Genomic DNA, 11,513 nt, shown 5'->3' with positions numbered 1-11,513 from the left:
GCAAGAGGTTGCTTTCCTGGAAATGATGCCTGTGCCTGATCCTTGCTAAGGTGCCCAGAAACCTAACAACTGGGATGCTCATAAATTAAAAGGCATTTGGATGATTGCTTTCAGAAAAAAAAAAAAAAATCTAGCAGATTTTTCCGCTTCGTGCCCTCCGGACCTTTCCCGGGAGAGCTCACTAAAAGTGGATGCTGTTGCCCTCCCCGGTCCCCTGGGGGCTTGCAAGCACTCCTTGCCCTGCAGGACTGTATTAACAGCCAGAAAAGGGCACAGGGTGCAGCACTGCCTAGGCTTGGCTATGCTGATTCTGTTCAGCAGGGCTGCAAACCCCCTGCTCGTGCAGCCCGCTCCCAGCCCCATCCTTCCCCAGCCAAAGCCACACACTGAGATGATGGGGGCACTGCGGCGGGTGCAGAACATCCCTGTCAGTGCCCACGGCCAGATGGGGCTGCCTGGCCCACCGCCCGGACAGCCGGACCTCAGCCTCCACCCCGGTGGCATCACTAACCCAGCCGCCTCGATAAACCAGCCTGACCATCAGCTGGGATAAAAAATAATCCGACAATGCCCTCTGATGGTGGAGGCGATGTCTGGTGTGGGCAGTGCCGTGCCGGTGCTGAGCCCCTGGGCTTCAGGGCACGGGGTGACCTGGGGCAGAGGGTTCCCACCACAGGGCTGATGGAGGGGTGCTGCAGAGGAACCGGGCATTTTAGCCATAGGTTTGCAGTGCCAGGGCCCACCAGGATAGCCAGGATGTCTATGCGGGGGCAGGCTGTAGGTCTGGCCCCACAGCCGAGCTGGGAATGCTCCTTCCTTGCCCCAGTGCTGGCTCCATCAGCCCGAGAGGGCTGTGCTGACGGAGGAGCTGCCCCGCGCTGCTGACCCCCGGTTAGCAGCGCGTTCACTCACCCTGATGGATCTGTCTGGGCTCTCTGTTATTAAACAGCATCTGACCTGAGCCGTCTCAGAGCTGTAAGTAATGAGGCCGCCTTCTTGCACATGAGCTATTGGTAGCTAACGGGGCCGATTCCTCCTCCAGATAATGCATGGGCGCATCCGGACCCCGCGGCTTCGTGCCCTGGGGAGGAGATGCTGCTGGCAGGGTGACGGCGCGTGGCTGGCTCGTTGCGTCCCTGGTGAGGATAAAGAAATCGCTCTTGGATGAAGACACATCAACATGACTGTGTTTTGATCTTGCTATTTCTTTTTTTTTTCCCCAGCCATGATCACTCTCCAGTGGCAGCAGGAAACTTTTCCCCTTCCTCCCCCTTTTTGTTTTGCTTCTGGTTTATCCATCTTCATATGTTTCATAAATCTGGTCCTTTCCTTACGGGCTCAAAACCCACCTCTTCCACCCATGGTTGGGTGGGATGCTATGAGACCCCATAGCGTCCTCGGCAGCTCTTTCCCCCCTACCCCAACACCCACCCCCTACCCCACCCCCATTGCCAACCCCACAACAAGCAGGACACGGTGTTTGCTGAGGACCAAAGCTCAGACAGGCTTGTTTTATTGTCACAGGTAAGAACACATCCAGGGAGGGCCATGCCATGGCCAGGCCAATGCGCGGGACCCCGGGAACACTGCCGGGGAAGGGGCAGGCCCGCAGGCAGGGGGGCTGTGGCCAGGAGCATTGCTGTGTGCTGTGCTGCTGCAGCATCCGCCTGGGGAAAGGAACAAGCCCTGAGCCCTGCAAGCTGCCTTGAGACCGCTGGTCAAGGGTGAGATGGGAAACCATGGCCCAGCTGTGGCTCCAGTGCAAGACAAGCTCAGCCCAGCTCTTCCACTCATTCCTGCCCCCTAAAAATCAGCTATAACCCTTTAGCTCTGCTTCTCTGTCTCACACCCCTTTATACCTGCCCCCAGCCCCAGTATTGCCCCCCATGTGCAAACAGCCCCACATCTCCAAGCTCTGCCTGCAAACCAGGGGCTCTGCCCACTGGCCTCTCACGTGTCTCCCCATGCACGTCCTCCTTCCTCCCGGCCCCATTTACAGCCCCCCTCCACCCGTACAAGGGGCAGGTTTCTGCTATCCCACCCCACCAGTGCACCTCCAGCCATGGGAGGAGGCAGCCCTGAGCAGGGGCTCCATCAGCAGCTGACCAGGGCTGATCCAGGACCCCAGCCTGCCCCAGCCCTGATGGAGTGATCCATCCTCCTTCCCTCCCACCCACAGCCCCAGCCCAGACCTACCTCATTCTTCGTCTCACCCTCCAACCTGTCCTCACTTGGGTACTGCAGGAGAGAATGGGAGATGTAAAACCCGTGAACTCCCCTCACCTCACTCCCCTCTGACATCTAAAAGTGAGCCAGGGCACAACAAATCCACCCGTGTGCACACCAACGTACACCTATGTGCACCATCCCTGTGCATACATGCTCCAAGAGATTACGTGCATGCACTGCCTTCTCCCGGACAGTTTGTCCCCAGGACCCCAGGTCCCAACCTAGGCGATGGCCAGGTGCTCTGTGTCCCCAGCACAAGGACAAGCTTGTCATCAAGGGCTGGGTGCTCTGCTGAGGCAGGGAAATGGGAGCTGGGAAGCCTGGGCAGGACCCTGAGACATAAATCAAGGCACCCCAGGTGCAAGTGAAGTGATTTTGGCACGTGTGGCTTGCAGATGACTTGAGACACAAGTGGTGGTGGATGCAGTGAGGAGCAAGCGACTGTCCCAGCCCCCACCAGCACCTCTGGTCCTTTGCCTCTGCAGTCTCTGGTTTCCTCCCCACCCTTTGGCCATGAATGTGGGAAGGTAATTTCAGGAACAAGGAACGATGCAAGACTGTCAACCCAAGAAGCCCAAAGCTCCAGCCCCACAGGGTTGCCCAGTGCCCTAAGGCTCCCCCACCACCAGGACTCAAACGAAAACAGGGACAAACTGAACCACTGTGAAAGCAAGGACAGGGAAAGGCAGGCAGGGAGACCTGCTCCTCTCTCGCCTCAGCCAATCTTACTTTTCACGTCAAGTTTGCAGTCTACCGAAGCTTCTCCCAAGGGGTTCACAGCTTTGCAGGTGTAGATGCCCCCATCAAAAGGGCCGGGCTTGCGGATTTCCAGGGAGCAGACACCCTGATCAATCAACGCTATGTATTTTGGGTCTTCCCGTATCTCCATCTGATTTTTCATCCAGATGATTTTGGGCTGGTAGGCAGCAAGATGGTTTTTTTTAAGCAGGGAGAGAAACGAGAAATCTGACTGTCCCCAAAATGCAGCCACCTCCATCTGCTCCATCTGAAGCTGGTGGCCATGGTGGGATCCACAGTCAGAAGCCATTTGAAGAGCAAGAACTCCTACTCTGAAGCCCCAGCCACCACCCACAGCTGCTCTCCTAGTGTAGAAGGAGACAGGACACAGCTTGAATTGCAACCAGCCTTCGCTCTACATGCAGAAACACCCCAGGCTTGCCCTAGTTTGACCTGGAGGACACCTGCTGCCCCCCAACCCTATTCAACCCCAACCCAACATGACCAGCCATCTCCCAACACTTCCAGCCACCTTGCAAGAGCCCAGCTGGTGGCTGCCTGCACGCAGGGGTGATGCTGCCCATGGAGGAGCCACTGACCTGGGGGAAGCCCCGGACAGAGCAGAAGAGGTGCGTGTTGTAGCCCCGGGTGGTGGCTCGGTCTGTCAGGGGCTGGGTGAACTTTGGAGGCTCCATCATGTCCCGTTCGGGGATCTTCTCTGGCTGGTAAACAGTTTCTAGGAAATTAATTAAGTGTAGGTTGAGGCAGAGCTTGGGATCCTGGGTTGACCACCACATGGTCACAAGAACTCAGCCCAAGGTACCCCAAAATCCTTCTCCCTCACATAAGCTAGACAGCATCTGGAGTGGCCTTGAGGTCCTGGCTTCACACCAGCCCTGTCTACAGACCCCTTCTCATCCAACCACACCACATTTGTGCCAAGTCCCAGGGGTGACAGGGGAGATACCCGTCTGCAAACCAGCACCATGATGCTTGCTCTGTGCAGAAGGTTGTATCCAGGCCACGCACCTCGCTGGACCTTCTGCTCCATCCCCAAAACTAAGTGCACAGAAACAGGAGCTGGAAGTAGGCTCTGGAGGTGGCAGAGACCTGCTTTGATCTCACCCCAGGGATGTTCACTCCTTGATCCCTCCCAGGGGTCTGCCCATGGCACAAGCCTTCCCCGAAGGAGAAAGGAGGTGGAGAAGGAGGACAGGGGACATCTATCCATCTGTCCTGAGGATGCACAGCCTTCACCCAACAGGGCTCATCCCAGGCAGCATCACCACCAACCCAATGCTGAGGAAATCCCAGTGGGGACAGGAGCCCTCTTGCCCACCCCACCACCCCCAAGCCGTGTCTCTGTCCCCACTTGTCTTCTCGATGTGGGCCACCCCGGAGGCAACGGCTGCTTTCTCGCTCAGCCCGCAGGCATTCTCCGCGAACACGCGGAAGGAGTAGGTGTTGCCCATGATGAGGTCGGATATGGTGCAGCTGGTGCGGGTGCAGCGCTCCAGTGCTGTGAACCATTTCTGAGGGGGAAAAAAGAGCAGTGACAGGTTGTCCAAAGGAAGGGAACCCATGGGGCAGCCCAGAAAGCAGGGGTCCAGGAGTGGCTGTGCTCACCCCGCTCTTCTTGTCTGACTTCTGCACGGTGTAGCCCTTGATCTCGGAGTTCCCATTGTCCGCTGGGGGGGACCACTCCAGGGCCACATTAAAGCCCCAAATATCTACCAGCTTCATGTTCTGGGGGGGACCTGGCGGCTCTGCAATTACAAACACACACAAATGCACATAAGGCTGCATCCTTATTTGCTCCCCTCGAATTCTGCACCCCAACCATCCCTTTTGCTTCGCTTTTAATGCCTTCTCACCCTGTTGCAGCACATGAGGGATGAGAAGCTGCGATGGGAAGGGGCCGGTAGAAACCCTGCAGCCTTCACCAGAGCAATTCCTTCACATGTTAGAAGGACCCAAAAGCCCCTTGCCTTGCTGCTGGGCCTGTCCCATCCCACCAGACCAAGTGCCACTCCTGACCAAAGGGCAGAAATGAGCCCCAGAGCCACGGCACAACCCCACAGGACCCCATCCAGGGCCATACCAATCACTCGGATGTCCAGGGTGGCCTTGTCCTCTGCTCCGTTTATCTTCACAGCCAGCTGGTACTTGCCCGAGTCGCTGCGCTGCGCCTCGCGGATGAAGAAGATTGTGTCCTTTTCTGTGTTGCGGATGTTGACACGGCTGGTGTCCAGGGGCTGCTCGTTCTTGGTCCAGACCACCTGGGGCTGTGGCTTTCCCTGGAGCAACCCATGCAGGCAGGTTGGGAACCACTCAAGGGCATGGTCCTGGTGGGGTGGGTATAGCCACCCCGCTACGTCCAGGTAGCCATGGCCTGGATATGGCCTCTCCTGTCCAGCAAGGGCCAGGGAAAAAACTATGTCCAATCCCTGCCAGCCCCGCTGCCAGGAATCTGTCAGGCTCCAGGGATGATGCTGACACATGCTGGTCCTCAAAGTCCATGTGGAGCAAGTCCATTTGCCTGCCCAGGGCTTTGCAGACAGAGCTGTGCTCATGTCGCCCAGGCACTCAGTGGCAGGGGCTTGAGTTTGGCATCCAGGGCTGATTCATGCCTGGAACATGGCCAGCACAGGCTCCCAGCTGCCTACAAGACATGGGATAGACACATCCCACATTGCAGGGGGACCTTTCTGCCTCTTGCTTCTCCCTGCTTGGCTGGGGTGTTTCATGGATGGCTTTTTCACTTTATAGATGCCCTGGTGGAGGTGCTTTTGGGATGCCACAGACAGCATGTAATAAATCAGCTCAGGAGATAAACTCCAGCTTGGTCCACCAGCATCAGCTTCGGTCCCTCCATCACAGAGCCTTGGGGCTACCCTGCTCCAAATGCAGCTGCCCTCCCTGGGAGGAGCCCCGAAATTGTGCTTCTGGGTCCTGCAGCATGTGGCTGGGCCCCTGCCCTGCTGAGCTGGGTATGATCTAAACAGGGCTCATGGGCCAAGACAGCAGCAATATCCAGTTCATGCCCTAGTCTGTTTGGGATCACCATCAATAAAGATGCTGCAGGACAGAAATGGGATCTGAGCAGGAATGGGACCCCATGAGACATGGGGGCCAGGACAAGCCAGCCCTCAGCTGGCCCCAGGCATATCACGCTGGCAAGAAAAGTCACTGCGGAAAGCAACCTGCGGTGAGAAAACCCAAGAGCTTAAATCCCAAATTGCTCGCCTACCTGGAAAGGGATCATCAGGTTCACGGCATCCCCAACATGCCTGACGTAAGTCTGCCGCAGGTGACGAGGCATGCGGATCCTCGGGAGCTCTGGGGACCAGAAAGTGAAGTTGTGGGGCCAGGAAATCAGAGATCCCAGCTCACAGCCCAAGATGTCCCACACTCCTGCATAAGCCAGCCCATCCCATACATCCCCCACTTGGCCATCAGGATGTCCTGTCCTGAACCATGGCCACCTCTTCCTTCTCATCTCCAGGACCATGCTTCTCTTTGCAGGGCCACACCAGCCAACCCCTTTGCCAGCACCCCCAGAATTACTTCCTTGTCCATCCTTGAGCCCGTGGTGACCAACATGGGCTTTACCAGCACAACCCGCATGGCAGCAAAACAGTGGACAGCATCTCCTGGTCAGGAAATACTTCTCCCCCAGCTAAGAAAGCAGACTTTCTAGAGACTCACAACCCAGCTTCCAGCCAGGACGAGGGTTGGTGAGCTCCATCGCTGTGGGCTCAGGGCTGCCCAGAGACCAAGGTGGCTCACAGGTCCACACAGCAGAGTCGGAAAAGCCCCAGGCTGGAAAAGGAAGGCTAACATCCCCAAGGGAACATAACAAAGATAAGCCAAAAAAAAAAAAAAAAAAAAAAAAAAAGACCAGAGAATGCCGATGGAGCGCGCATCTCCTTCCCAGGGTGAAAATAGCAGCCGCGTAACCCGACCGGCGTGATGCCAACAGTCCTGCTGGGGAGGCATCGGGTTTACGTGAGCCCCTCATAAAAGAGCCGTGTGTCTCTGCCTGGATTAAACGTGCCGGAGCTCAGCTCTTGGGAGGGGGCTTGGGGAGGCCAGAATTAAACCATGAGCGAGTGATGCCTGAACAGCTGTGAGTGTGAGAGGGCTGGGGAGGGCCAGGAGATGCCCGGCGGTCCCAGATGGCCCTGCTGACAGCTGGGGTGGGCTCTGCTCCGTACACGCAGCCGTTCGCTGCAGGAATCCATGCCTCGGTGCTGCCACTTGGGCTCATCCATCCCAGCGGGGCAGAGAAACCCAACCTCCATGGAGGGGCATGAATTCATGGGTGTTTTCCCCAGCTCAGCTGGAGAGGGCTGGTCGGGGTTGGTGGCCCAGGTGAAGCGTGGCCGTGGCTGAGAAAGTGTTTTTCTTGCCCTTGTTCCCTGCACAACACAACTCCTGCGCCGAATCCTTGGCTGGTTTCTCCCCGTCTCTCTCTCCACCTCCCAAACCCACTCGCCTTCCCTCGACCCACCTGTTCTCAAGCTCCCTGCCGCCCGTACTGCTGCTATTTAAAATCCCTTGTGACGCTATAAATGAACTAGGGAGAGGTACAAAATGCAGTCCTGAATAAAATGTAAAGACCAGCATGTAAAGGGCAGGGCGGGGAGGAGCAGGCTCATGCACCCAGCATGCACCAGCACCGCTGGGGCAGACACGGGGCGGCAGCAGCCTGGAGGGGTCATTTGTTACTCAGCAAAGCCAGGAAGGACACGCAGGGCTCTATTTCAGATAAAACACAAAAGTTGGCAAGTGCCATTTGCTGATAAAGAGTTTCAGTCAGCAGAAAAAAAATAAAAATAGAAATCTTAGAGGAAGAGCAAGTTGCACGTGGGTCTTTCAGCTCTTGGAGTTTTACACCTCTCAGCTGGTGCACGTGGTTGGGAAAAAGTCTGCAGCAAGGACAGGCAGCTTGGCCTGGGGGGCGCAGCACGGGACTAGAAGTGGGAAACCTGAGCCACGCGTTTGGCATCTCCTCCCAGTCCCCCATGGCTTGGTTTCCCCAGTCCCGCAAGGAAAATAGCAATGCCTTTGGGATCTGGAGGTGAACACGGCAAGGAGAGAGGTGCCACCTGCCAGACACCCCTGATATTTCTGCTTCAGCCACCGAAGGATCCGGCACTGCCAGGCAGAGCCAGGGTCTGGACAAGGCAGCAGACACAGCACCTGCTGAGCCATGCCCACAGCCCCTGCAGCACCCGTTCCAGACACTGACAGTCCTCTCCAAACCCTTTCTGACAAAAAAAAAAGAAAAGCTGACAGTTTCTGGAATAACTTCTGTTATCATTATTACTATTTTTAAGCAGAAGGAAAAATCTGTTCTTTGAATAATAGGAAAATTTGCACATTAAGAATTCCTTGTAAAGGACAAATAAGGCTCTATTTGCTGTTGGATAAGTGAAAACCAACTTTGCAATCCTACATCAGCCTCAGCACTCTCACAGCACCCCAGCAGGAATGTGAGTCCTCCTAAGCATGGGAGCAAGTCATTCATTAGCGTGTTCAGCATGATTAAAGTTCCCGTGCTCCTGATGACCCGCTCTCGACTTTCCTGAGCTAAACAAACAAAGCTGCCGCTGCCCGACACGCGTGTGCTGGCATACTAGGGATGTGAGCGTGCCCAAGGAGAGGAGACGTGAGACCATTTCCCAGCCATTGCAATGTTCTACATGGCCCTGCAATTTGGGTGCAGCGCTTTTCCCCCAAAGCCTCACCATCTACAGGACCGGTGCCTTGCGGTCAGGAAGCGTCGTCCCCATCCCACCCCAAGGGAACTGGGCCCAGTTCTGGAGGACAACATCTCGGTGAAAGGCTGGATTGCGACACATGAGAGGGCAGAGGCTGTTGGGGCTGTAGGGATGGGCTGCGACTCCTTTGCCTGCTGATAGGGCACACGGGGACAGTGCATGTCCCCAGTACTCACGGGTGATCTCTCTGACGAGCACCGGCTGCTCCAAGGTAGCCGGGACACTGGTGCCGCTGGCGCTGACAGCCTTCACCCGCACGTGGAGCTTGTCACCGGAGCTGAGGTCCTGGATCGTGTACCGGGTGGAAAGAAAGGGCTCCTTGTTCACTGCTGCCCAGTCTGTGCCTAGAACAAACCCAGCGGAGCACTTCAGCCGTGACATGGCCAGGCGGATGGATGCACATCCCCCAAACAGCAGGATCAAGCCCCAACGGGTGAAACCCAGAGGCAGAAAACCGCTTCCTTGCACAGGCACAAGCAGAAAGAGTCATCCTGTTGGATTTGGGGCAGTGAGAGAAAAAGCCATCTGAGGGAGGGGGCTGGCCTCCCCTCCGCAAGGGGTGTGGGTTACCGAATGCTGGCAGATGCTCAACTGCTGAGCAGGAGGCTGCTTGCAAGGCGTTAGGCCAACAAACGTGGTCTCTGCTGACTTTCTAGGTGCATTTCTGGAAGTAGTTAAGATCCTCTGACCACCCTGCCAGCCTATCCTCTCCTCCAGCTGCTCCAGGATACCTTGCTGGGGCTCACCACGGTCCCCAGACCGTCCTCATCCTCAAGCAAGGTCTGTCCATTGCCTGCAAATGGCATTAATCAGACCAGCCCTCACTCAAACTTGACCCCCCCCCCCCCCCCCCCCCCAACCATGGTCTTGTACGAGCTCAGATACAGCAATTTGAGTCCATGTGGTGACCACTGAATGACTACAGCTCTTCTGTCACCCAGCCAAGCCCAAAGCAAGCTAGGAAAGCATCCAAAACCGTGCTCTTTGGAAGGCTGTTAGACAGCTCCCTCCAGGAATGGCTTCTCCCAGCAAGGGCCTCCTCACACACCCAGTCCCGCCGTGGTCACCTCCCGGTCCCCAGCCCAAGGGTGAAAGCCTCCCGTGGCCACGCTCGTGGCTCAGCTTGTGTCGGTTGTGCCTGCCACAAACTAAACAGCCAAGGGTCACAGCTCAAGTTCCCCGAGGCCTGTGGACCACCCAGGTCTCCCAAAGCACCCCAGCCTCATGCAGCACCCAGCCCACCAACCCCAGCTGCCCCTCGCTGACCCCCCCAGTCTCGCAGCTCATTCACTCTCACCCCAAGACCCAGCAGGACTTCATGAGAGTGCCCAAAACATTTCTCAATGCCTACCTCATCCCACCAACTGGCAATGCAACCAGAGAGCCACAGGTAATCGCTGCCAGCCACCAGCCCATCTCAACCCACCACAGCCATCGTCCCTCCAGGCTCCTCGAGCCCCATCTCCCTCTGGGCTGGGCTTGCCTGCTGCCTTGTATCAGCCTCTCTCGCACCGCCCAGCCCTTTCCTTCCTCATCCTCCCACCGTCTGTGCATCCTTTTGAGCATGGGAGAAATGTGTCTTCTATCCTCTCAGGTCTCATAATCCTATCCCACCCCAAGTCCATGCAGAGCTGGTGGCCATCAGGGACCATCCCCAGTGGGCATGCTGGCCTCTCCTCCACCCTCTAGGTGGATGCAGCAGTGATGTTAGATGCTGTGGTCCAGCCCCCTGATCAAGAAATCACTGCTATCTGAAGAAAACAGGAAGCCCCTCTCCTCCACAGAAAAAAAAAATAATAAAAAATAAATGGGCAAAGAGAGGGGAACAGGATACAGGGAAACACACTGCCAGGTTCTGCCCAGCTCCATCCCACACCAGCGCTCCATGCTTACGAGGCAGGAAAGCCCAAGCCTACTTCCATCTTTGCAGATCTCCACCAGGTATCCATCCAGGCCTGACCGGCCTGTCTTCTCAGGGGCTTTCCAGGTCAGCGTAACCGAGTTTTCGCTCACTTCTTCCACAGTCAGGGACAAGGGGGAGCTGGGCGGCTCTGTAACAAACCCGCAGTGGTGAGGGCAGGATCCCGGGCAGCGGGGCCTCAGCCCACCCACCTCCTAACCCCCCAGCCCATCCTCATGCATCCCCCTCCCCACTTCAGTGTCCAGTCCCCTCCTCACCTGCTTTGGGTTTCTCAGGCTCAGGGGCAGGGTGCTCAGCTGGGGGGGCTGGGGAACCTTCTTTGGGGGCTGGAGTCGCTTCTGCCGTGGGGACGGGAGCCGGCTCATCTGTGGGGGCCGGGGGCTGCTCCGCAGCAGGGGGATGCTCGGGGGCCGGGGCCTCTTCAGCAGCTGGTGCTGGTTCTTCTTTTGAGGTTGGTGCTGGCTCTTCCTTTGGGGCTGGTGCTGGCTCTTCCTTTGGGGCTGCGGGAGCCGGGTCTGCAGCTGGAGGTGCGGTTTTGCCAGTCATTGCTGCAAAGCCTAGGGGGTGTTTTGGGGTCTCTGCTCTGGGATCTCTGCTCTGGATTGGGGTCCCGGCTCCAGACCTAAAGTCTCTCCTCCAGACGTGGGATCTTGACGCTGAAGATGGGGTTCCTGGCCCAGACCAGGCGTCTCCACTCTGGATTCGGTGTCTCAACTCCGGACGGACAGTCTCCGCTGCAGGACGGCTGTGCTGGGAGGGGGGAACCAGGTCACTGAGCCGGGACAGGGGCTGGGAGATTTTTATAGGCTTGGGCTGGCACTTGTCACCTCCCTGCAAAC

General features: G+C 57.0%; 1 protein-coding gene across 1 annotated transcript; it reads right to left on the bottom strand.

Moving 5' to 3' along the window:
• Nucleotides 1–2,216: 2,216 nt before the first annotated feature.
• On the bottom strand, nt 2,217–11,220 carry MYBPH (myosin binding protein H). The gene is made up of 10 exons (XM_035561355.1): nt 10,932–11,220; nt 10,670–10,804; nt 8,930–9,097; nt 6,218–6,306; nt 5,069–5,264; nt 4,594–4,733; nt 4,340–4,499; nt 3,567–3,703; nt 2,959–3,145; nt 2,217–2,238 (listed from the first exon to the last, which is right to left on the bottom strand). The coding sequence occupies exons 1-10, from the start codon at nt 11,218–11,220 to the stop codon at nt 2,228–2,230; spliced, it is 1,512 nt and encodes a 503-aa protein (XP_035417248.1). The 3' UTR covers nt 2,217–2,227.
• Nucleotides 11,221–11,513: the final 293 nt, after the last annotated feature.

The sequence above is a fragment of the Cygnus atratus genome, chromosome 24 (genome assembly GCF_013377495.2).
Source record: "Cygnus atratus isolate AKBS03 ecotype Queensland, Australia chromosome 24, CAtr_DNAZoo_HiC_assembly, whole genome shotgun sequence".
Lineage (NCBI taxonomy): Eukaryota > Metazoa > Chordata > Aves > Anseriformes > Anatidae > Cygnus > Cygnus atratus.
Note: the sequence above shows the minus strand (reverse complement) of the source record. Positions and strands in the feature narration are given on the sequence as shown.

Bases quoted from the DNA above. Each gene is read 5' to 3' on its own strand.
- MYBPH (XM_035561355.1), bottom strand. From the start codon at position 11,220: ATGACTGGCAAAACCGCACCTCCAGCTGCAGACCCGGCTCCCGCAGCC. The intron at 6,307-8,929 runs GTGAGTACTGGG...TCTGGTCCCCAG, and splicing joins GCTCGTCAGAGAGATCACCC to AGCTCCCGAGGATCCGCATG. The intron at 3,146-3,566 runs GTCAGTGGCTCC...GCTGCCTACCAG, and splicing joins CTGTCCGGGGCTTCCCCCAG to CCCAAAATCATCTGGATGAA.